The 24,601-nt window shown below is 40.0% G+C and overlaps 1 protein-coding gene and 1 long non-coding RNA gene across 6 annotated transcripts in view; one reads left to right on the top strand and one right to left on the bottom strand.

Moving 5' to 3' along the window:
* LOC128648998 (phosphatidylserine decarboxylase proenzyme, mitochondrial) overlaps nucleotides 1-23,781 on the top strand; it is an 89,725-nt gene extending 65,944 nt beyond the window's left edge. For 2 of the 5 annotated variants that reach the window (XM_053702009.1, XM_053702010.1), the window contains 5 exons: nucleotides 16,123-16,359; nucleotides 16,466-16,604; nucleotides 22,171-22,305; nucleotides 22,580-22,740; nucleotides 22,833-23,781. In XM_053702009.1, the coding sequence (XP_053557984.1) occupies nucleotides 16,123-16,359; nucleotides 16,466-16,604; nucleotides 22,171-22,305; nucleotides 22,580-22,740; nucleotides 22,833-23,057 (897 nt within the window). In that variant the 3' untranslated portion in view covers nucleotides 23,058-23,781. Of the gene's footprint in view, nucleotides 1-470; nucleotides 695-938; nucleotides 1,076-2,207; nucleotides 2,374-16,122; nucleotides 16,360-16,465; nucleotides 16,605-22,170; nucleotides 22,306-22,579; nucleotides 22,741-22,832 lie in introns of those variants that run through there. The other 3 variants (XM_053702007.1, XM_053702011.1, XM_053702012.1) reach the window with 3 other exon arrangements.
* On the bottom strand, nucleotides 23,710-24,202 carry LOC128648999 (uncharacterized). The gene is made up of 2 exons (XR_008400637.1): nucleotides 24,098-24,202; nucleotides 23,710-23,960 (listed from the first exon to the last, which is right to left on the bottom strand). It is a non-coding gene; the product is annotated as an uncharacterized LOC128648999 (long non-coding RNA).
* Nucleotides 24,203-24,601: the final 399 nt, after the last annotated feature.

Genomic DNA, 24,601 nt, shown 5'->3' on the forward strand with positions numbered 1-24,601 from the left:
CCAAAATTGTTTCGGCATGTCACACTTGGAAAGAGTGCCAAGGTGTGACCCAGGTGTTTCTGTTTAGGTTGATTGGACTTATTTTTTTTAAAAAAAAAAAATTTCTTCTTAGTGGCATTTGCTTTTATCAGCTTCATATCTGCGATTAGCATCAACAAGAACTGAACTCCAAGAGCTGCTGTCCATGGTGTATTCTAGCAAGACATTTTCATGTGTTTTTACCAATACCATGTTACAAGTATATTGTGCAAGTTTTGTAACGGCTATATGCGTGGTTTTATATTAATGTCATGGCGCTTTAGCCATCAGTGTGGTCCTGAAGCAGGTAACAGACACTGCGTGAGACAGAAATAGGAGGAGCAAAAGCCAGAGATGTGCTTTTCCTTCAGCACAGCAGATTAGTCTGTCGTCACATCCTCCACTAGTGCAGGAGGCAGGAGAGACCAGCGGGCCTCAGCTCTGATGATGTTAAAGTTACAGGGCGATCAACTCGCTCCGGATCTGCACCTGAGGAGATGGTGAGATGCCGGAAACCTGCAACGCATCCTCCCTCCTGCTGTAACCTGCACAAAGTGAAACTTCATGTCCGCAGGGGACACACTGCCAACACCAACAGCTGGGTTAGGGAGGACCAAGCAGATCCATCAGAACCAGCAAACAGTGAGAATATCACTAACAGACGGACGCGTTTCAGGTACCCTTAGAATGCAGGTCAAACCTGCCTGGGGAAGGGCAGTGAGAGCAATTGCTAAGCCTTTGTTTGGCCTAATTAGCTGAAAGCTTCTTATGTATTCATCTGGAGAAGGGGAAGGAGGGGGAGAATGGTGTGACTGTTCAAGCAACCACATAGAAAAGAAGCTGGCTCAGCATGTGTTGTGTGAATGAAGCACCGGGGCTGAGAGGAATGTGTCTCTGGAAGGGATGGATGAGGAGAGAGGCAGCTAGGCAGGGATTGGTCGTTAGCTGTCTGCAGTGAGGTGGGGGAGCAGGAGGTGGCCCTGGATACTGGGTACATTCTGTTTTGTTTGCTACTGGTGCTGGAGAAAAAACTCTAGCTAAAGATTTCTGCTTTGTGGTGAGTTCTACAAATGAGCTGCTTATTTGTTGTGTATCTAAACTATGTTTTAGAATCGGGTTTCTTAAGTCATCTCTGAAAACCAACTCTTCACACCCAGAATAGGGACGAGGTTGGGGGAAAGGGTTTGTAGCATCTTTCCTGTAGCAGTGTTCATCTGTTGTCTCGTTGTGTCTCTTACAATCATTACTAGCTGTCTCTCTAACTGCACAGAAAGAGCAGATCTATATTTACTTACTCATCATTACGAAGGATGAATGACAGCTATAAAGTAATGTGGAAATCACGTTAAATGTTTTTTTAGATTGTTAAAGATGTTTTTAATCAAGTATTTTGTTTCACCACTTTAGTCGTTACCAAATAGTATATCTTTTTTTTCTCATTTTGTCTTCTGTTTCAGTTAATATCCTTGATTTTTTTTTTTTTATTGATAGTGTGATTTTATATTAAAAAGTAGTAGCTACCTTGACTTGACCATATTGAAACCTGTGACCAGTTATTAGAGTCTGATTCTTCTGTGGTGATGTTAGGACAACAACAGTGGAGAGGTCTAGTTCTTAATGCAGCATTTGCATAATGAGCTATAAATAGTGTGCAAAGAAGTCCTTTTTAGTGATATGAAAATACTGCTGTAGTTTTAATAGTGAAGGGAAACTTATTCTTCTTAATCATCTGATCTTTTAGTGATAAACTAGCTGGAAATTATAGTTGGTCTCATATCAGTGACTTGTAAATGACTAAACATGTCCTGATCCAAGTGCAGGTTGATTACGTGGAAGTTTAAGGGAATCAGCTGCTGTGTACAGACTAAGCAGGAAAACATTAAATTGTTGGCACTGGTTGGTTGTGTCTTCTCTGTACATTATTATCCTTAGAGTGGGTTTCCCAGTCTCTAACTTGCCTCCTACTTACTGTGATGTACTGCTGATCAGATCTGAGTGTGTGCCAGGTCGCTTGCATTCAGTCCAGAATTCCCTACGCAAACACAGTCTCTTTACACAATACTCTGCATGTGTTGGCCGTGTACTTAGGACTCTCAACTGTTCTCAGTCTGATTTGAGTGGGAGCCAAGTCTTGCGCATGGTGCCAAGGCTTATTCCTCATCATCTGACACTTGTATCTGATCCCACAGGTTACAGTTCCCACAGCTGGCACTCAGACGGAGGTTGGGGCAGCTGACCTGTATGTCTAGGTCCGCTCTGAAACTGCGCTCTTGGCCTCTCACAATCCTTTACTACCTCCTACCGTTCGCTGCACTTAAACCATTGGCAAGAGTAGGATGGCGCCCTACCAGCAGAGTAAGTGTCCTTCCTCATTCCCTCTTTGTGTGATGGTAACAGGAGTGATTTGATTAACAGAAACTGGTCATGTGTCATAAATTACTTGAAATTCATTGTAAAGCGCTTACTGTAAGGGTGAGCGGTTGGTGGTAGGGCAATCCCTAGGTAAGCGGGCGGTTATTACCAGACTGCTGTCAGCTTTTTGTTATTGGGGAAAACAAAAACCTTAAGCTATTCTTTGTCTGGATTCTACTTTTTAACATTATCGCAATAAAAAGAGAGAAAACACTCTTGCTATCTATATGTTGAGGGAACATATATGAAATGTACTGTAGATTCCCCCCCCCCCCTTGTCATAGCTCATAAGATAAGTTAATAACCACACCTTGAATTTTTTTTATAAAAAATGCTGTTTTAAGTCTTTATAACAGAGCAGTAAACAACCTTAAAGGGACATGAAACCCAAAAATGTTTCTATCATGATTCAGATAGAGAATATAATTTTTAAACAACTTTCCAATTTACTTCTATTATATAATTTTGCTTCATTCTCTTGGTATCCTTTGTTGGAAAACCAGCAATGCACTTTTGGGAGCTATCTGAATACACTGAGTGGGCCAATAAGATGAGATATATATGTGCAGCACCAATCAGTAGCTCCTGATTCTACCTAGGTATTGTTTTCAACAAAGGATATCAAGAGAACAAAACAAATTGGATAACAAAAGTAAATTGCAAAGTTATTTAAAATCACATGCTCTATCTGAATCATGAAAGAAAAAAAATTGGGTTTCAGTCTTATTCCTTGTACATTGGATAATACTTTTGTGGTAGTTTCCAGTCGAACCCCTAGTCATAGTGGAACACACAGATGTGCCATAGAATCCAGTTTGGAAACAATGGTCCGTTTTTATTTTGAGACTATGTTCTACAATACAACTGATTTTCTGCAGTGAAGTGTAGACTCTAGACACACAGGCCTATATATGTGCGTGTTAAACCTGCCAATAGCCATTTTAAAACACAATTTTCTGGTTATTTAACTTCCACCATGTTAAATGTAATTCTTCTGTTTCTGCCCACCCCTTGCACTATGTAGCCTCAAGCTCTCCTTTCTTTGCCCTTAAAGGGACACTGAACCCAAATTTTTTCTTTCGTGATTCAGATAGGGCATGTAATTTTAAGCAACTTTCTAATTTACTCCTATTATCAAATTTTCTTCATTCTCTTGGTATCTTTATTTGAAATGCAAGAATTTAAAGAGACAGTATACACTCATTTTCATATATCTGCATGTAATAGACATTACTACAAAGAATAATATGCACAGACACTGATATAAAAATCCAGTATAAAACTGTTTAAAAACGTACTTGGAAGCTGTCAGTTTAGCTCTGTTGAAAAGGTAGCTGGAAAGCCCACTGCAAGTGGCAAATAAGACCCCCCCCCCTTTGCATATGAAAAGACCCTTTACACAAACAGGAGCAAGCTGGAGAAGGTAGCTGACAGTATTCACATAAAACTTTGGGGCTTGGTTAGGAGTCTGAAAATCAGAGCAACGTTATTTAAAAATAAGCAAAACTATACATTTATTTAAAAAAACGACTTTATAGGCTATATAAATAGATCTACAAAACATTTATGCAAAGAAAAAATTAGTGTATAATGTCCCTTTAAGTTTAGATGCCGGCCCATTTTTGGTAAACAACCTGGGTTGTCCTTGCTGATTGGTGGATAAATTCACCCACCAATAAAAAAAGTGTTGTCCAGAGTTCTAAACCAAAAAAAAACTTAGATGCCCTTTTCATATAAAGATAGCAAAAGAACGAAGAAAAATTGATAATAGGAGTAAATTAGAAAGTTGCTTAAAATTGCATGCTCTACATTAATCACAAAAGAAACAATTTGGATTCAGTGTCCCTTTAACTCTTGGTTTTTGCTATGTTTAACTTGCAAGAACCACTAGGTTTATGGCAGTATATAAACTAGTTAAGCCTATGTTTTTTTTATATCCCCCCTCTTTCTATAGAGCACAGGTAAAAAGTGGGATGTTATTTCTATGTAGTCAGGTTTCTAGTTTTTCCTCCCCAGTGACATTACTTTTCAGTAGCACGGTTTGAGTCCTCCTTTCCTCCATTTTACTTTATTTTTTTTTCTCCTGAGCGCAGACTGTTTTAGGGCAGGCATGGTTAAAACCCAAAATTTGTTGAAAAGCATACTAAAGTATGCTTAGCAGTGCACTACTAGGAGCTAGCTGCTGATTGGTGGAAACATACATTCCTCCTGCCATTCGCTCATTCAATTTGGTCAGCTAGCTCCTAGTAGAGCATTTCTGCTCCTATAGCAGAGGATACAAAGAGAATGACGTAAACTGGAAAAGCATATACAATTGTATGCCCTATCTGAATTGTGAAAGAAAAATGATGGGTTTCATGCCCCTTTAATCACTTCCCTTGTGAAATGGACACATTTTTACAAATAAAAAGTAGTAGCTTTATTCATCACCGGAACAACTATTTCTTAAAGGGATATTAAAGTCCAAATTAAACTTTCATGATTCAGATAGGGCAAGTCATTTTAAACGACTTTCTAATTTACTTTTATCATCAAACCTAGGTAGGCTTATATGCTAATTTCTAAGCCCTTGAAAGCGACAGTTTTTCACAGCTAGAGGTTGTTAGTTCATGTGTTTCATATAGATAATATTGTGCTCATGTACGTGAAGTTATTTAGGAGTCAGCACTAGTTGCCTGAAATGCAAGTTTGTCAAAAGATCTGAGATAAGGAGGCGGAAGCTTAGATACAAGGAAATGACTGAGGTAAAAAGTGTATTTCTATAACCATGTTAGTTATGCCAAAATGGGGAATGGTAAATAAAGGGATTATCTATCTTTTTAAACAATACCATTTTTGGTGTTTACTATCCCTTTAATAAAATAAATTACACGGATATATTTTAAACACCCCCTTTTTTACTGGGCTTGTAAAATCTCAGGAGTCACGGAGCTGAGCCATTACTTATAGTTTTGTTCATATTCTGCTCATATATACAAACAGATTTATCTGGCTTCTGAAAAAAATTGGTCTCTCTGTATTCTTGATGCTTCATACATTTTTCAACTCATTTGGATGCAACAAAGAAGAAAATGTGCTTTGGTTTCCCTTTATGCCATAGTCCAGGGCTTCTCCAAAGAACTATATACAAATACCACTTTCTGGCTCCTAAATATTCTTACTGGCTCCTAAATTTTAAACTCATTTGTTGACACCTGCTATAGTCTATAAAATGGAAGCTATAGTCCTGTGTTTTCCATGGCAGGGGGAGTCTAGAGGTAGGAGCCACCTGGGTTAGTGCTGCCCTGCACTAGATGATCCCTGCTTGCTTACAAGGCTTATTCATGTAGATTGACAGATTGCACTGACTCCTAACTGAGGACAATGTTTCTCAGAATCACGTTTACATTCCTATTTATCAGTAAAAATCTCACTGTAGCCGTTATTGCAAAGTTTATTTTCATGTCCCTTTCAGTTGGAAAAGCCAGATGTTTTACATGTACAATATATATCGGTAATTACATTGCATGAAATCTGCATACAAAATTGTTGTAAATGCATTTAAAATGTGTTTGTAATGCCAGGCCATACCCCTTCAACAGTTGTTTGAGTGCCTTTATCTGCTCTCTTGTGGCTACTTATGGGGCAGATGTACAGTAAATAAGCTACACACTGTAACAAATTATTGGGTGAACTATCAAGATTCTGAATTCAACAGAATGTATTCTCTGGATGCAGTAACGAGGAAACTGGACAAAATAACGTTTGTTTTCCCCAATAAATGAATTATATACATATACACAGTATAGCGTAACTGGGGTGCACTCTGAAACAGTGAGTGTACATCCCATATTGCTGGGTGCTCCGTGGCGCGCTCAGGAAGCGGGGCTTACATCAGTCAGCCAGTTAACCCTAGACAAGCTTAGATTCAAAGTCTAATAAGAAAAGATCACATATGAATATCAAACACATCACACTCATATACGTCTTTAGATTGTAAAGGGACGCTCAGGTTTTATTAAATTTTAATGATTCAGATACAGCATGACATTTTAAACAACTTTCCAATTTACTTCCATTAAAAAAAATGTGCACAGTCTTTTATATTTACACTTTTTGAGTCACCAGCTCCTACGGAGCATGTGCAAGAACTCTATACGTATATGCATTTGTGATTGGCTGATTGCTATCACATGGTACAGGGGGAGTGGAAATATACATAACTTTGAAATGTGTTAGAAAAGAATCTACTACTCATTTGAAATTCAGAGTAAATGTTATTGTATTGTCTTGTTATCTTGCATTTGTTGATTATGCAAATCTGCTGTGTTTACTGGTCCTTGAGAGCCTCTCTAACTGTAGCTCACATTGTATTAACCTCTTAAGGACATATGACGGAATTTTTCCGTCATAAAACAATTGAGCAAACTGAAAGCTGTGTCCTTAAAGGGTTAAAGTGCATCTACAACCGATGGTGCTCCTCTCATTTTGTTTATTGTTGTCAATGCAAGTGTAGTAATGTATAGTCACACACAATGTCGTACCTTTTGTATAGCGCTGCATAACAGTCTGGGCCACATAGCACTCCCTTATTTGCAGCTTATCTTATGATTTCTGGTGAAGCCAGTGGTGGGAGGAGTTTGACCATTGAAAACCAATTGCAGCAAACACTGTTGATTTGTTCTGATATAGTTCAGACTGCTGATATGTTAAAGGGACAGTCTACTACCAAATTTGTATTGTTTAACCCCTTAGTGACCAGAGCACTTTTCTATTTTCTGACCGTTTGGGACCAGGGCTATTTTTATATACCGTTTTTCTTGCCATTAAATGGAATTTCTAAATATATCATTATTTTCATAATTTCTTATAATTTACTATAATTTTTTTTGGGATAAAATATGAGGAAAAAATGGGGGAAAAAAACAGACTTTTTCTGTCTTTGACCCCCAAAATTTTACACATCTACAACCACCAAAAAACAACCATGCTAAATAGTTTCTAAATTTTGCCTGAGTTTAGAAATACCCAATGTTTACATGTTCTTTGCAAGTTTATAGGGCAACACTTTGCTATTTTCCAAACCATTTTTTTTTTCAAAATTAGCGATAGTTACATTGGAACACTGATATCTTTCAGGAATCCCTGAATATCCCTTGACATGTGTATATTTTTTTTAGTAGACATCCCAAAGTATTGATCTAGGCCCATTTTGGTATATTTCATGCCACTATTTCACCGCCAAATGCGATAAAATAAAAAAAAATTGTTTACTTTTTCACAAACTTTAGGTTTCTCACTGAAATTATTTACAAACAGCTTGTGCAATTATGGTTGTAAATGCTTCTCTGGGATCCCCTTTGTTCAGAAATAGCAGACATATATGGCTTTGATGTTTCTTTTTGGTAATTAGGCCGCTAAATGACACTGCGTACCACACGTGTATTATGCCCAGCAGTGAAGGGGTTAATTAGGGAGCTTCTAGGGTTAATTTTAGCTGTAGTGTAGTAGACAACCCCAAGTATTGATCTAGGCCCATCTTGGTATATTTCATGCCACCATTTCACCGCCAAATGCGATCAAATAATAAAATTTTTTTTTTAAATTTTTAATAATTTTAGGTTTCTCGCTGAAATTATTTACAAACGGCTTGTGCAATTATGGCACAAATGGTTGTAAATGCTTCTCTGGGATCCCCTTTGTTTAGAAATAGCAGACATATATGGCTTTGGCGTTGCTTTTTGGTAATTAGAAGGCCGCTGCGCACCACACATGTATTATGCCCAGCAGTGAAGGGGTTAATTAGGGAGCTTGCAGGGTTAATTTTAGATTTAGTGTAGAGATCAGCCTCCCACCTGACACATCACACACCTTGATCCCTCCCAAACAGCTCTCTTCCCTCCCCCACAATTGTCCCCACCATCTTAAGTACTGGCAGAAAGTCTACCAGTACTAAAAACAAAATTACTGTAGTTTAAAAATAAAAAAACACCTGCCTTAAAATGACAGGGCGGGCCGTGGACTGGATACACCACAAGACAAATACATTTATCAGGTAAGCATAAATTTTGTTTTCTCTTGTAAAGGTGTATCCAGTCCACGGGTTCATCCATTACTTGTGGGATACCAATACCAAAGCTTTAGGACACTGATGAAGGGAGGGATAAGGCAGGAACTTAAACGGAAGGCACCACTGCCTGTAAGACCTTTCTTCCAAAAATAGTCTCTGAGGAAGCAAAAGTATCGAATTTGTAGAATTTAGAAAAGGTATGTAGCGAAGACCAAGTCGCCGCCTTACAAATCTGTTCAACAGAGGCCTCATGTATAAAAGCCCATGTGGAAGCTACTGCTCTAGTAGAATGAGCTGTAATTCTTTCAGGAGGCTGCTGGCCAGCAGTCTCATAAACTAAGCGGATTAAGCTTTGTAGCCAAAAAGAAAGAGAAGTTGCCAAAGCCTTTTGGCCTCTCCTCTGTCCAGAGTAGACAACAAACAAAGCAGATGTTTGACGAAAATCTTTTGTAGCTTGTAAATAAAACTTTAAAGCACGAACCACATCAAGATTGTGTAATAGACGTTCCTTCTTTGAAGAAGGATTAGGACATAATGAAGGAACAACAATCACCTGATTGATATTATTATTAGATACCACCTTAGTAAGAAACCCAGGTTTGGTACGTAAAACTACCTTATCTGCGTGGAAAATCAGATAAGGGGAATCACACTGTAAAGCAGATAACTCCAAAACTCTTCGAGCCGAGGAGATAGCTACTAAAAACAGAACTTTCATAGATAAAAGTTTAATATCTATGGAATGCAAAGGTTCAAACGGAACCCCTTGAAGAACTTTAAGAACTAAATTTAAACTCCATGGCGGAGCGACAGGTTTAAACACAGGCTTGATTCTAACCAAAGCCTGACAAAACGCCTGAACGTCAGGAACCTCAGCCAGACGTTTGTGCAAAAGAATAGACAGAGCAGAAATCTGTCCCTTTAAGGAACTAGCTGACAATCCCTTCTCCAATCCTTCTTGGAGAAAGGATAATATCCTAGGAATCCTGACCTTACTCCATGAGTAACCCTTGGATTCACACCAATGAAGATATTTACACCATATCTTATGATAGATTTTCCTGGTGACAGGCTTTCGAGCCTGAATTAAGGTATCAATGACCGACTCAGAAAAACCATGCTTTGATAAAATCAAGCGTTCAATCTCCAAGCAGTCAGACTCAGAGAAATTAGATTTGGATGTTTTAAGGGACCTTGAAGTAGAAGGTCCTGCCTCAGCGGCAGAGTCCATGGTGGAAAGGATGACATGTCCGCCAGATCTGCATACCAAGTCCTGCGTGGCCACGCAGGAGCTATCAAAATCACCGAAGCTCTCTCCTGCTTGATCTTGGCAATCAGACGAGGGAGCAGAGGAAATGGTGGAAACACATAAGCCAGGCTGAAGGACCAGGGCGCTGCTAGAGAATCTATCAGCGCTGCCTGGGGATCCCTTGACCTGGACCCGTAACAAGGAAGCTTGGCGTTCTGACGAGACGCCATGAGATCCAGTTCTGGTTTGCCCCATAGTTGAATCAGCTGGGCAAATACCTCCGGATGGAGCTCCCACTCCCCCGGATAAAAAGTCTGCCGACTTAGAAAATCCGCCTCCCAGTTCTCTACTCCTGGGATATGGATAGCTGAGAGATGGCAAGAGTGAACCTCTGCCCATAGAATTATCTTTGAAACCTCCAACATTGCCAGGGGGCTCCTTGTTCCCCCCTGATGGTTGATATAAGCTACAGTCGTGATGTCCGACTGAAATCTGATGAACCTGACCGTAGCTAGCTGAGGCCAAGCCTGAAGAGCATTGAATATCGCTCTTAGTTCCAGAATGTTTATCGGAAGGAGGGCTTCCTCCTGAGTCCACGAACCCTGAGCCTTCAGGGAGTTCCAGACTGCGCCCCAGCCCAGAAGGCTGGCATCTGTCGTCACTATAGTCCATTCTGGCCTGCGGAAACTCATTCCCCTGGACAGATGGACCCGAGATAGCCACCAGAGAAGAGAATCCCTGGTCTCTTGATCCAGATTTATCCGAGGAGACAAATCTGTGTAGTCCCCATTCCACTGATTGAGCATGCAAAGTTGCAGTGGTCTGAGATGTAGGCGGGCAAACGGAACTATGTCTATTGCCGCTACCATTAGGCCGATTATTTCCATACACTGAGCCACTGACGGCCGAGAAGTGGAATGAAGAGCACGGCAGGAAGTTAGAAGCTTTGACAACCTGACCTCTGTGAGAGGGGAGAGAGAGCTCTTTTCTTCGTTCACCTTCCACCCGTGAGACCTCAAAGGCCAGAACAATGTCCGTATGGGACTTGGCGATTTGAAAAGTCGACAACTGTATCAGAATGTCGTCTAGGTAAGGAGCCACCGCTATGCCTCGTGGCCTTAGAACCGCCAGTAGGGACCCTAGAACCTTCGTAAAGATTCTTGGTGCCGTGGCTAACCCGAAGGGAAGAGCCACAAACTGGTAATGCCTGTCTAGGAAGGCGAACCTGAGAAACCGATGATGATCTCTGTGTATCGGAATGTGGAGATAAGCATCCTTTAAGTCCACGGTAGTCATATATTGACCCTCCTGGACCATAGATAGGATGGTTCGAATAGTCTCCATCTTGAAGGATGGGACCCTGAGAAATTTGTTTAGGATCTTGAGATCCAAGATTGGTCTGAAAGTTCCCTCTTTTTTGGGAACTATAAACAAATTTGAATAGAAGCCCTGCCCCTGTTCCTCCCTTGGAACTGGGTGGATCACCCCCATAACCAGTAGGTCTTGAACGCAACGTAAGAATGCCTCTCTCTTTATCTGGTTTGCAGATAATTGTGAGAGATGAAATCTCCCCTTTGGAGATGAAACGTTGAAGTCCAGAAGATATCCCTGGGAAACAATCTCCAGAGCCCAGGGATCCTGGACGTCTCTTGCCCAAGCCTGGGCGAAGAGAGAAAGTCTGCCCCCAACTAGATCCGGTCCCGGATCGGGGGGCTACTCCTTCATGCGGTCTTAGAGGCAGCAGCAGGTTTTTTGGCCTGCTTCCCCTTGTTCCAAGCCTGGATAGGTCTCCAGACTGGTTTGGACTGGGCAAAATTTCCCTCTTGTTTTGCATTAGAGGAAGTTGAAGCTGCGCCACTCTTGAAGTTTCGAAAGGAACGAAAATTAGTCTGTTTGGTCCTTAATTTGTTGGACCTATCCTGAGGAAGGGCGTGACCTTTTCCTCCAGTAATATCAGAAATTATCTCCTTCAGTCCAGGCCCGAATAGGGTCTGCCCTTTGAAGGGGATGTTGAGAAGCTTAGACTTTGAAGTAACGTCAGCTGACCAGGATTTAAGCCATAGCACCCTACGCGCCTGAATGGCAAAACCTGAATTCTTAGCCGTTAGCTTGGTTAAATGAAAAACGGCGTCAGAAATAAAGGAATTAGCCAACTTAAGAGCTTTAATCCTGTCTAAAATATCATCTAACGTGGTCTCCACCTGAAGAGCCTCCTCAAGAGACTCGAAACAAGAAAGCCGCTGCAGCAGTGACTGGGGCAATGCATGAAAGAGGCTGGAGAATAAAACCTTGTTGTATAAAGATTTTGTTAAGGAGACCCTCCAATTTTTTATCCATTGGATCTAGGAAAGCACAACTGTCCTCGACGGGGATAGTTGTACGCTTAGCTAGGGTAGAGACTGCTCCCTCCACCTTAGGGACCGTCTGCCACGAGTCCCGTGTTGCGGCATCTATGGGAAACATCTTTTTAAAAGCAGGAGGGGGAGAGAACGGTACACCTGGTATATCCCATTCCTTAGTAATAATTTCTGAAAACCTCTTAGGGAATGGAAAAACGTCAGTGTAAACAGGCACTGCAAAGTATTTGTCCATTTTACACAATTTCTCTGGGACTACAATGGGGTCACAGTCATCTAGAGTCGCTAAAACCTCCCTGAGCAACAAGCGGAGGTGTTCAAGCTTAAATTTAAACGCTGTCATTTCAGAGTCAGACTGAAGTAACGCCTTCCCTGAATCAGAAATGTCACCCACAGATAGAAGCTCTCCTGCTTCGGCTTCTGCATATTGTGCGGGTATATCGGACATAGCTACTAAAGCGTCAGAAAGCTCTGTATTTGTTCTAGCCCCAGAGCTGTCTCGTCTTCCTTGTAACCTTGGCAGTTTGGACAATACCTCTGTGAGGGTATTAGTCATAACTGCCGCCATGTCTTGTAAGGTAAACGCATTGGACGCGCCAGATGTACTTGGCGTCACTTGAGCGGGAGATATAGGTTCTGACACATGGGGAGAGCTAGGTGGTTTAACCTCCCTTTTGTCAGTCTGAGAAACCTCTGGTGATAAATCTTTAAATGCTATAATATTGTCTTTATAACTTAGAGAAATATCAATACATTTGGTACATATTCTAAGAGGGGGTTCCACAATGGCTTCTAAACATAATGAACAAGGAGTTTCCTCTATGTCAGACATGTTTAACAGACTAGTAATAAGACCAGCAAGCTTGGAAAACACTTTAATAAATGTGAAACAGCAATTAAACAAAAACGGTACTGTGCCTTTAAGAGAAAAAAAACTACCACATAAACTGCAAAACAGTGTTAAAAAGTAGTAAACTCAACGAAATTTTTACAGTGTGTGTAAGGGACTAAAGGAGCATTGCACCCACTTGCAAATGGATGATTAACCCCTTAGGCCCCAAACCGGATTTGAAAACCGTAAATAAACAGTCAAACACACTGCCACAGCTATGGTTCCTACCTGCCTTTAAACATGATTTTTTCAGGAAAAAAACCCTCTATAGTAGTCCTAGATGCCAGAGGACTCCTTTAGGGAAGCTGGATGTCTCAGTCTGAATAGCAACTGTGCATTTAGAGTGCGAAAATAGGCCCCTCCCACCATGCACTCGATGTCAGAGGGCCTTAAAGTACTCCTAGGAGTAATCTGACTAGCCATGTGGAAAACTAGGCCTCAAATAAAGATTTATCACCCTCGGAGAAAAAACGTTTTTTCTATAAACCATGCAAACGTTTTGACACTAACTAAGTAATATGCTTATTAACATGAATATTACCCTTTTTTGTAAGCATGAACCCAGTCGATGATAAATCACTGCATCAGGCTTACCTCAAATATACAAGGCTCTGTCAGCATTTTCTAGACCTTATCTCTCTAGAAATAAATATACTGAACATACCTCAAAGCAGGTAATCTGCAAACCGTCCCCCCAACTGAAGTTTTCTTTCCATACTCTTCAGTTATGTGTGAGAACAGCAATGGACCTTAGTTACAAACCGCTAAGATCATCAACCTCCAGGCAGATTCTTCTTCTAATTTCTGCCTGAGAGTAAAACAGTACAACGCCGGTACCGTTTAAAAATAACAAACTCTTGATTGAAGGTAAAAACGACACTAAGTCACCACATTTCTCTTACACTTCCTATCTTGTCGAGAGTTGCAAGAGAATGACTGGGGGTGGCAGTTAGGGGAGGAGCTATATAGACAGCTCTGCTGTGGGTGTCCTCTTGCAACTTCCTGTTGGGAAGGAGAATATCCCACAAGTAATGGATGAACCCGTGGACTGGATACACCTTTACAAGAGAAATAAGTTTTTTTGTTTTTTTTTTTATTCTGCTGCATAGGATACCCCCTCCCAAACAGCGCTCTAACCCTCCCCATCTACCTTATTGGGAGCTATCTTGGGTACTGGCAGCTGTCTGCCAGCACCCAGTTTACAATAAAATAGTTTTTTTTTTTTTTTTTACTTTTTTCTGTAGTGTAGCTTCCCCCCTTTTTCTCACTTAATGTAACAAAATTTTCCATTGTGTTGTGGTTCGTGCCCCCGCCCCCCTCTTCATGCTAGATCCCATGGATGGCCGCCTCCCACCCACCAACGATCACGGCCATCAATGTCCGATGCAGAAAGGGCCACAGAGTGGCTCTCTCTGCATCGGATGGCTAAGTATTGTTATTGCAGGATGCCTCAATATCGAGGCATCACTGCAATAACAGAAAAGCATCTGGAAGCGATCAGGATCACTTCCACCGCTTTCAAAGACAGGCGACGTATGGGGTAGGTCCTCGGTCGTTAACTGTATTTTTTTTGGAAGACGTACCCCATACGTCATCGGTCGTTAAGGGGTTAAAAAGATAATCTCTATTACCTATTCCCCAGTTTTGCATAACCAACACTGTTCTTTTAATATAGTTTTATCTCTCTGATTACCTTGTATCTAAGCTTCTACAGACTACCCTCTTATTTTAGATATTTTGATAGACTTGCTTTTAGCCAATCAGTGCTGCCTAGTAGGTAACTACGTGCGTGAGCACACATGAACTAACGCCCTCTAGCTGTGAAATTTTGACAAAATGCCCTGAGATAAGGTGTACTTCCAGGGCTTAGAAATTAGCATATGAACCTCCTAGGTTTAACGTTCAACAAAGAATACCAAGAGGACAAAGAAAATGTGATGATAAAAGTAAATTGGAAAGTTGTTTAAAATTGCACGCCTTGTCTGAATCCTGAAAGTTTAATTTTGACTAGATTGTCCCTAATTTTTTGTGAGACTGGCTCAAGATGAGAAATGTTGCTTTCTCTTAACTTGCTATGGAGGGGGAATGTGTTTCACAGACCTCAGCATACCCTTATGCAAAGTCCAACCATACTTGCTTTAAAACTACAATTCTGATCGATGCATTTGTGGTGTTTTCTTCATGATAAAAGCATACCTGCTAAATTTCCCAGAACAATGAGCATATCTTTAAAGTATCCTGCATAGTTAAAGGGACCTTCTAGTGAAAAATAAAATACATTAGCGAAAAGAAGCATTTTATTTTTTATATTGTTCTTTAAAATATATTAAGCTGCTCAATATAACCCATTACATGTGCCAGTTGGTCCAGCTCCACATCGTCATTCTGGGCTTTGCTATCTTGTACCTTAGATATTCTTGCCCTGTGTGACAGAAGCGGTGCACATTCAAAGAGCAGTAATGTTATCGCTGAACGGTGCACATCCGTTATTGCACGTAAGAGTAGGAGCTTTACATTTTTGCAGTCACTGCATTGCTCTATATACACTGTGTATAAAAGTTGCACAAATGTAAAGCTCTCTTTCACTGTGTGTGCTAACCCAAAAGCAAACAATGCTACTGATCTATGAATGTTCATCACTTCTGTCACAGGGAACAAGCATACGCAAGCCTCTAAGATGGTGCGCCCAATATGAAAATGTGGAACGTAACCAACTAGCGCACATAAAGGTTTAAAATAAGAAAATGGCACATGAGGAAAAAATGACAACTGCAAAGTTGTGTTTTGAACCACTCAAGATGAGTATACAGCTAGTGAGGATATGGCCAGTGATTGGAGCTTGCTCATGTGCTCATCTTGTGCAGTAATGCAACTTAAACTATGTGTTTAACCCTTTTGACTAAAAATGTAATGCTTGATCAATCTAATTCATTTTTACAATCAAAACTCCTTTTTAATTGGTGTCAGTAATTGTCATGCTTGTGATCAAGTAAGGAAATCTTTAACACCTACTTTGGGTACTTGGGCTCTGGTTTACAGTTTATGTTGAACACTTGACTAACCAGAGTCTCTGTAAACAATGTGATCAAGAAGCAGCCTAGTTAATCATATTTATATTAAAGCCCCTCTCCCTTTTGCCCTGCAGGTTGCTCTTTACAAGTCTGTGCCCACAAGACTACTATCTCGCGCCTGGGGCCGCCTGAATCAGGTGGAATTGCCAACATGGTTGCGTAAACCAGTGTATAGTTTATACATTTGGACATTTGGGGTAAATATGAAGGAAGCTGCAGTGGAAGATCTGCACCAATATCGCAACCTCAGTGAGTTCTTCCGTAGAAAGCTGAAGCCACAGGCCCGACCAGTGTGCGACTCCCATATTATGGTACGTATAGAGAAGCATGCACATGTGCTGGAATATACATATCCAGTAAACTGACAATTCTCTGGGGATATGAAAGTATGGCATGTATCTTATCTCTCCTCTGTAGATAAGTCCATCTGATGGAAAAATCCTACACTTTGGCAGAGTGAAAAACTGTGAGGTGGAACAGGTTAAAGGGGTCACATACTCTCTGGAGTCCTTTCTGGGGCCACAGACCTGGACTGAAAACGTGTCTGTCAGCAAAAGTAAGAGCACTGTGTCTGGTACGCTAGCCTGTGTGTGCGAATCTACAGGGTCTAATGAAGGCAAAGATCATCAGCTGTAATGCATTGCTACTTCTCAAATGTTACCAAAAACGCCAGATTTAAAGGGCCATGATACCCAAATGTTGAAACACTTGAAAGTGATGCAGCATAGATGTAAAAAACTGACTAGAAAATATCACCTGAACATCTCTATGTAAAAAAGAAAGATATTTAACTCAAAGGTTCCTCCGTAGCCACATCTCATTGTAAAGGATTTCTAAGCAGCAAATCAGTATGTCTGTCCTGAAACATGCGGAAGGGGTTGAGCCTTGTGCACTCATGTTATTTCCCTATTCAGTTTAAAGGAAGTTAACAATGAAATCTCATAAGATCACAGTAAAAGAGTTCATGACCTCAGCACTGTTGATGCTGATTGGCTGCTGTTCATTTCTTCATATTTTTATTTTTTTACCTGCAGCTGAATTATAACTTTTTACACAGAACTTACTCTGCTGAGCTGAGGAGATTGTGAGGTAAAATATCTTCCTTTTTTACATAGAGATGCTCAGGTGATATTTTCCTGTCAGCTTTTTACAGTTATACTGCATCAGTTTCAAGTGATTTAGCATATGAGTATTGTGTCCCTTTAACTACATCCCTACTTGAAACCAAACTGCTTTGATTAAAAGAACATAGTATTAAAATGTTTCTATCATCTACATGAAAGAGTAGAAGTTTTTTTCCCCATGCAAAACTATTTTTACTTGTTTAAAAGCAAAATGAAGCAAATAGGAAGTACATATCTGTGTACTACTGATCCTTATCTGTTGCCTATTGCATGATGAAACATTTAGTTTGTCCAGCACAGGAGCCTATTTTTATTAAAGGCATAAAAAACAGTTTTTTCTTTTATGATTCAGATAGCGCATGCAATTTTAAACAATATTTTAATTTACTTCTATTAACAATTTTTCTTGTTGTTCTCTTGTTAAAAAAATAATAAAAGGCAGGGATGTATGCTCGGGAGTGTGCATTTGTCTGGAGCACTATATGGCAGACATGTAATGCTTCTGACACCTACCTAGGTATCTCAACAAACAGTACCATGGGAACAAAGCACATTTGCTAACAAAAGTAAAAATAAATAGGGTTTTATATCCCTAAAAAAAAAAAAAGCATTAGTGTAACATTTAAAAATATTCTCTTTTTTAGAAGTTAGCGGTTACATTTTGAGTCCCTTTAAGCTAGTGTTTTGCAGATTGGCTCCTCAAGTATACCTTGCAGGTCAGATTTTAAGTCAAAATGAATCTTTCATGGTTCACATGGAACATTACATTTTAACCCCTTAATGACCACAGCACTTTTCCATTTTCTGTCCATTTGGGACCAAGGCTATTTTTACATTTTTGCGGTGTTTGTGTTTAGCTGTAATTTTCCTCTTACTCATTTACTGTACCCACATATATTATATACCGTTTTTCTCGCCATTAAATGGACTTTCCAAAGATACCATTATTTTCATCATATCTTATAATTTACTTTAAAAAAAATTATAAAATATGAGAAAAAAATGGAAAAAAACACACTTTTTCTAACTTTGACCCCCAAAATCTGTTATACATCTACAACCACCAAAAAACACCCATGCTAAATAGTTTCTAAATTTTGTCCTGAGTTTAGAAATACCCAATGTTTACATGTTCTTTGCTTTTTTTGTAAGTTATAGGGCCATAAATACAAGTAGCACTTTGCTATTTCCAAACCATTTTTTTTTCAAGATTAGCGCTAGTTACATTAGAACACTAATATCTTTCAGGAATCCCTGAATATCTATTGACATGTATATATTTTTTTTTAGTAAACATCCCAAAGTATTTATCTAGGCCAATTTTGGTATATTTCATGCCACCATTTCACCGCCAAATGCGATCAAATACAAAAAATCGTTCACTTTTTCACAAATTGTTTCACAAACTTTTGGTTTCTCACTGAAATTATTTACAAACAGCTTGTGCAATTATGGCACAAATGGTTGTAAATTTTTCTTTGGGATCCCCTTTGTTCAGAAATAGCAGACATATATGGCTTTGGTGTTGCTTTTTGGTAATTAGAAGGATGCTAAATGCCACTGTGCACCACACGTGTATTATGCCCAGCAGTAAAGGGGTTAATTAGGGAGCATGTAGGGAGCTTTTTGGGGTAATTTTAGCTTTAGTGTAGTGTAGTAGACAACCCCAAGTAATGATCTAGGCCCATTTTGGTATATTTCATGCCACCATTTCACCGCCAATTGCGATCAAATTAAAAAAAAAGTTAAATTTTTCACAATTTTAGGTTTCTCACTGAAATCATTTACAAACAGCTTGTGCAATTATGGCACAAATTGTTCTAAATGCTTCTCTGGGATCCCCTTTGTTCAGAAATAGCAGACATATATGGCTTTGGCGTTGCTTTTTGGTACTTAGAATGCCGCTGCGCATCACACGTGTATTATAGCTAGCAGTGAAGGGGTTAATTAGGAAGTTTGTAGGGAGCTTGCAGGGTTAATTTTAGCTTTAGTGTAGAGATCAGCCTCCCACCTGACACATCAGACCCCCTGATCCCTCCCAAACAGCTCCCTTCCCTCCCCCACCCCACAATTGTCCCCGCCATCTTAAGTACTGGCAGCAACTCTGCCAGTACTAAAATAAAATATATATTTAGGCTTTTTTTTTTTTTTTTTAAAGCATATTTACATATGCTGCTGTGTAGGAGCCCCCCTTAGCCCCCAACCTGGCTGATCCCCCACCAAACAGCTGTCTAACCCTCCCCCTCTGCCTTAATGGCCGCCATCTTGGGTACTGGCAGCTGTCTGCCAGTACCCAGTTTATAAAAAAAAAGTGTTGCTTTTTCATTTTTTCCCCATTTTCTGTAGTGTAGCTCCCCTACCCACCAAAGAACAAACCCCCACCCCCTCCTAGATACCTTTACTGTTGTTTTTCTTTTTTTTAATATACAGCTGTACCTGAAACTTTTCTGTAGTGTAGCGGTTCCCACCCGCTCCCGCCCCGTGCACGCGCCCGCCCGCCACCCGGCGTGCGCGCGCCTGTGCGCGCCCCCATCGCCCCCGCCCCCTCTACATTACCCGGCCCATCGATGGCCGCCCACCCGCCTCCCAAGTCAGCTCCCACCCACCAACGTTACCGGCCACCGATGTCCGGTGCAGAGAGGGCCACAGAGTGGCTCTCTCTGCACCGGATGGCCATTTAAGGTTATTGCAGGATGCCTCCATATCGAGGCATCACTGCAATAACCGGAAAGCAGCTGGAAGCGAGCAGGATCGCTTCCAGCTGCTTTCCACACCGAGGACGTGCAGGGTACGTCTTCAGGCATTAACTGCCTTTTTTCTGAGGACGTACCCTGCACGTCCTCGGTCGTTAAGGGGTTAAGAGACTTTTCAATATTATGAAATTTACTTGGTATACTTGTTGAAAACTACATATACATATTCTCAGCAGCAGCAATGCACTAATAGAAGTTACATGGTTATTGCTGGCACGTATGCCGCTTGCCCTTGGGTCCCAGAAGTGCAATGCTGATCCGAGAGCATTTTTATATGTGCCTTAAAGACTAAATAAATCATTGCTTGAATGATGTATTCAGAGCAAAGATTAGCCTGAGAATAATTTTATGCATGTATTTTTAAAAATATATTGAAAATTAAGGTTAATGTCCATAAAGTTGTGGGCACCACCTTATTGTAACTTATGTTACCTTTTCTGCAGAGGACAATTAGGAATGATTATAAATGGATTATTAGAGTGTGCAACCAATGACTGTGAGGAATACAGCAGTGTCTGCACTTCCATGTTTAACATAAATTAGAAAACGCAATATTCAGGATCAAATTACAGGAAAGGAAAACAAAATAAATAAAGTATATTCTAAAGTTGTTTTACTACATGTAATTAAACAATGTATATAAATGTCTTTAGGTGTTTAATGTCCCTTTAACGTATTTACTTTGACTGCTAAGTGGCTCATTCAAGGCAATGGATTTACCTGTTTCAGGTAGGGAATTCTTTAGAATCTTCTCTGATAAAGGTACAGGAGGGCTGAAGTTAAGAAACACTGCATTTAGCAACTTAATTAGCTTGCCCATTTCTTACCTTGTTAATGGGGCACTACTATATACAGTGTGTGTATATATATATATATATATATATATATATATATATACACACACAATCTATAATCTTGTTCCTTAGCCCTTTTTTAACTGGTTAATGGAACAGTTCAGAGATTTATTCTCTTGAAGATGGAAAAATAAGAAAATTGAATCATGGAAGTGGAATTTACAGACAGAACATGCTCTTTGCTTCATTGTCTTGGTATTATGTTGAAAAGCATACCTAGGTAGGCTCATGAGCAACAGTGCATTACTGGAAACTAGCTGCTAAATGGTGGCTGCACATCTATGGATCTTGTTATTGACTCACCCACTTTTCAGTTAGCTCCCATTAGTGCATTGCTGCTCCTTCAGCAAAGGATACCAATAGAAAGAAGCACATTTTGATAACAAAAGTAAATGGTATAGTCTACCTGAATCATGAAAGAAGATCATTTGGATTCATGTCCCTTTTTAAAGGGACATTAAACTGCTAGGTATAACTACAGTAACAGTTACTACTCCCCATGCTATTGTTTTTGCCTCATGTGTCTGCAGCTCTCTTTAAAGCCATTCTCTTAGTTTAACCCTTTACAAGTGCTGGTTAGTGAAGCTGCATCTTCACACCGGGCGTCGCCATCTTGGAATTTAAGTGTACTCACACACACTGACAGAAATGGTTGGTATTCACAGATCTATGATATTGTTACCTTATTTTTCTCTTCAGTTTAGCATACACAATATAGAGTGGGGGCTGTACATTTTTGCAGTGGTTACATTAATTAAAAGGACCAGTAAATAAACAGCACCTATAAAAATGTAGATTTGCATAATAAAGACAATGCAATAGCTCTTAGTCTGAATTTCAAATAGTAGTAGATTTTGTTTTCTAACAAAGTTATGTCTATTTCTACTCCTGTATCATGTGACAGCCATCATCCAATCACAAATGAATACACGTATATTCTGTGAATTCTTGCACATGCTCAGTAGGAGCTGGTGACTCAAAAAGTGCACATATTTTGTTAATGGCAAAGTTGTTAAAAATTGTTGCTCTGTATCATGAGTTTCTTATTTTGACTTTTTTTTTTAAACACCCCCCTGCAAAAATGTAAAGCTTCGTTTTTTTGTTGCATACGTTAACCTAAAGTGCAAAGTATAGCTGTCAAAAAGTAGTAGCACACTGCTTCTATGACAGAATGCTACAAGATGGTGGTGCCCAGTATAAAGAGGCAAATCATTTACAACATACCTCTGTGATTGGCTAAAATAAGAGAATAATGGCTTTAACGAGAGCTGCAGGTACAGGATGACACTTGCATGAAGTATTAAACATGTTACTGAAGTTGTAACCTGGTGTTTAATGTCCCTTTAAGTACAATGAGTAATGCATTATTGTCTCTCCTTCATGTGTGCTAGCTTCATTTCAGGACAAGTTGGTGACAAAAGAAGGAAACCAGTTGTATCATTGTGTCATTTATCTGGCACCTGGGGACTATCACTGCTTCCACTCACCCACTGATTGGAATGTGCATCACCGCAGGCATTTTCCTGGTAAGCTCCACTTTACCCTATGAACTGTTTTGATGGGAGATTTCTGTCTAGTAAAATTAAATGTGATGTATGATTATGCGATCACCACCAGAACAAGCGCTCAGGCTATTTACAAAGGATATCTTTGTGACAGAAACCCACATTATAAACTAAGTGGCTTTATTGTATTTTTGGAAATTCCCAAATGAGTAGTTAGCTGAATACAGCGTGGTATTGTCGAGGGCTGGTGACACACATTTTAAGGTTACTAAATAGAAAATGAATTGTCTTGCAGGCTCCCTCATGTCGGTGAATCCAGGAGTAGCTCGTTGGATAAAAGAGCTCTTCTGTTATAATGAGCGAGTCGTACTTACAGGTGGCTGGAAACATGGATTCTTTTCCCTGACGGCAGTGGGGGCCACAAATGTGGGCTCTATACGCATATATTTTGATAGGGTAAGTAATTATAGAGTATCAACAACATTTTGATGTCATGAAAAATTTACTGTCTAAATATCAATTTTCTTTCTTTTTCTTCTCTTTCTAAGGATTTACAGACTAACAGCCCTCGCTACAGTAAAGGCTCTCACAACGATTTAAGCTATGTAACGAACAATAATCAGGATGGAATTGTTATGAGGAAAGGAGACCAACTAGGAGAATTTAACCTTGGTTCCACCATTGTCTTGATCTTTGAGGCGCCAAAAGATTTCACTTTTAACTTGAAGGCTGGGCAGAAAATACATTTTGGTGAAGCTGTGGGTTCTATGTAGAACACCATTTGTAATCCTGCCTTGAAGATGAAACGTGCCCAGTTGCACTGTTCTGCTCTGAAGAAGCCTGGTGCTGACAGACACGCGGCAGTGTCTCTGCAGATGTAAATGTCTGCACATGCTAAACATAGTGGTGGTGGTAGTAGCTGCACAAACCATCTGCTCTGCCCACTGCATCATACACCAGCCCCTTCCTACTCTCACTCAGCACTTATTTTTGGTTGCTTCCATTTTTTTCTCTCTCCTTGTTTAAGAGATGTTGGTTGTTGACTTTTGCAATGCTGTGCTGGAGCAGCTTGTTGCCATTTTTAAAAAAATGAAGAATGTCTATTTTTTATGACAGCAATCATTTTTGTAATCTTTGAAAATTGCTACTTTTATCAGTCGATGGAGGAATGCCATATACTAGGAAGAGAAAGGACAAACTGCCAACCTCAGGGAAGTGCTACCCTTAAGGCAGCCTCTGTCCCAACACTGACATTCACCCAAATGATGACTAAATTGACGCCATCTTATAGACCGGAAAATGAAGGTCAGATTCCTGTGTGCAGAACCTGCTTCAGATATGTGGGTGGAGGATTAGCACTATGGATTTTTACTGAAACCTTGGAGAAGCTGTAGCACTTCTCTTTTTTACTTTGGAAGGGTACAATTTATGTAATACATTAATTCATTTAATAGTTAACATTTTGAAATAAAATAATAAAAGATCCAATAAAAAACACATTTCTGAGCAAGTCACTAGCCAGATGCTGGCTTTAGTTGAAAGGCATAAGGTGTGCATAGTCTCCATTACAAACAGTCCAGCAAGTTTCTTATTTCCTGGATACGGCTGATATAACCCTGCATCTGTGTCTTCTCCATATCTAGCTTTTGTTTACGCTTCTCAATCTGTAGCTCCAGCTGAAGGAAAGAAGTGTACACAAGTATAATTGGTGTGAGAAAACTATAAATAAGAATGACATTAGGCACTGTAATCGAGACATGCGGGCAGGGGGGTGGTTAGAAGAAATGCTCTGAACTTTTGCTTCCATTTCTACCTGCAACAGGTCGCTCTGCACATCCTGTGTGATAGATTGTTCATCATGGTTCAGCACTGCATCACGAGTCTCCACCCACCCGCGCAAGACTCCTGCATATCTACACCAAGCCCTGAAAACAGATTCACTTATTAGACATGCCCTGATAATATACTAGAGTAATTTTAATTCTCATGGCACATTTGTCATTTATTGCAATAGTAGGTGAATGAGATGACATACACATTCTACAGTTCAGTATCCCTCGGATCAACTCACCCATTTTTTTTTAATCTCTTTCTTACTTAAAGGGACAGTTTACTTAAAAAATGTTCTCCCCTTTAATTTGTTCCTAATGATTCACTTTAACTGCTGGACTGTATTAAATTGTTTACAAGTATTTCCATTACCTTTATATTGGCATTTGAAATAGTTTATTTAGCCTGTGGTATCCCCACCCATCCTGAAAGTTTTTGGCCTCAAGGCCAAGCTGTGTTAACACAGCCAGTAGAAGAAATTACACTC

This window comes from Bombina bombina, chromosome 2 (assembly GCF_027579735.1).
Source record: "Bombina bombina isolate aBomBom1 chromosome 2, aBomBom1.pri, whole genome shotgun sequence".
Classification (NCBI taxonomy): Eukaryota; Metazoa; Chordata; class Amphibia; order Anura; family Bombinatoridae; genus Bombina; species Bombina bombina.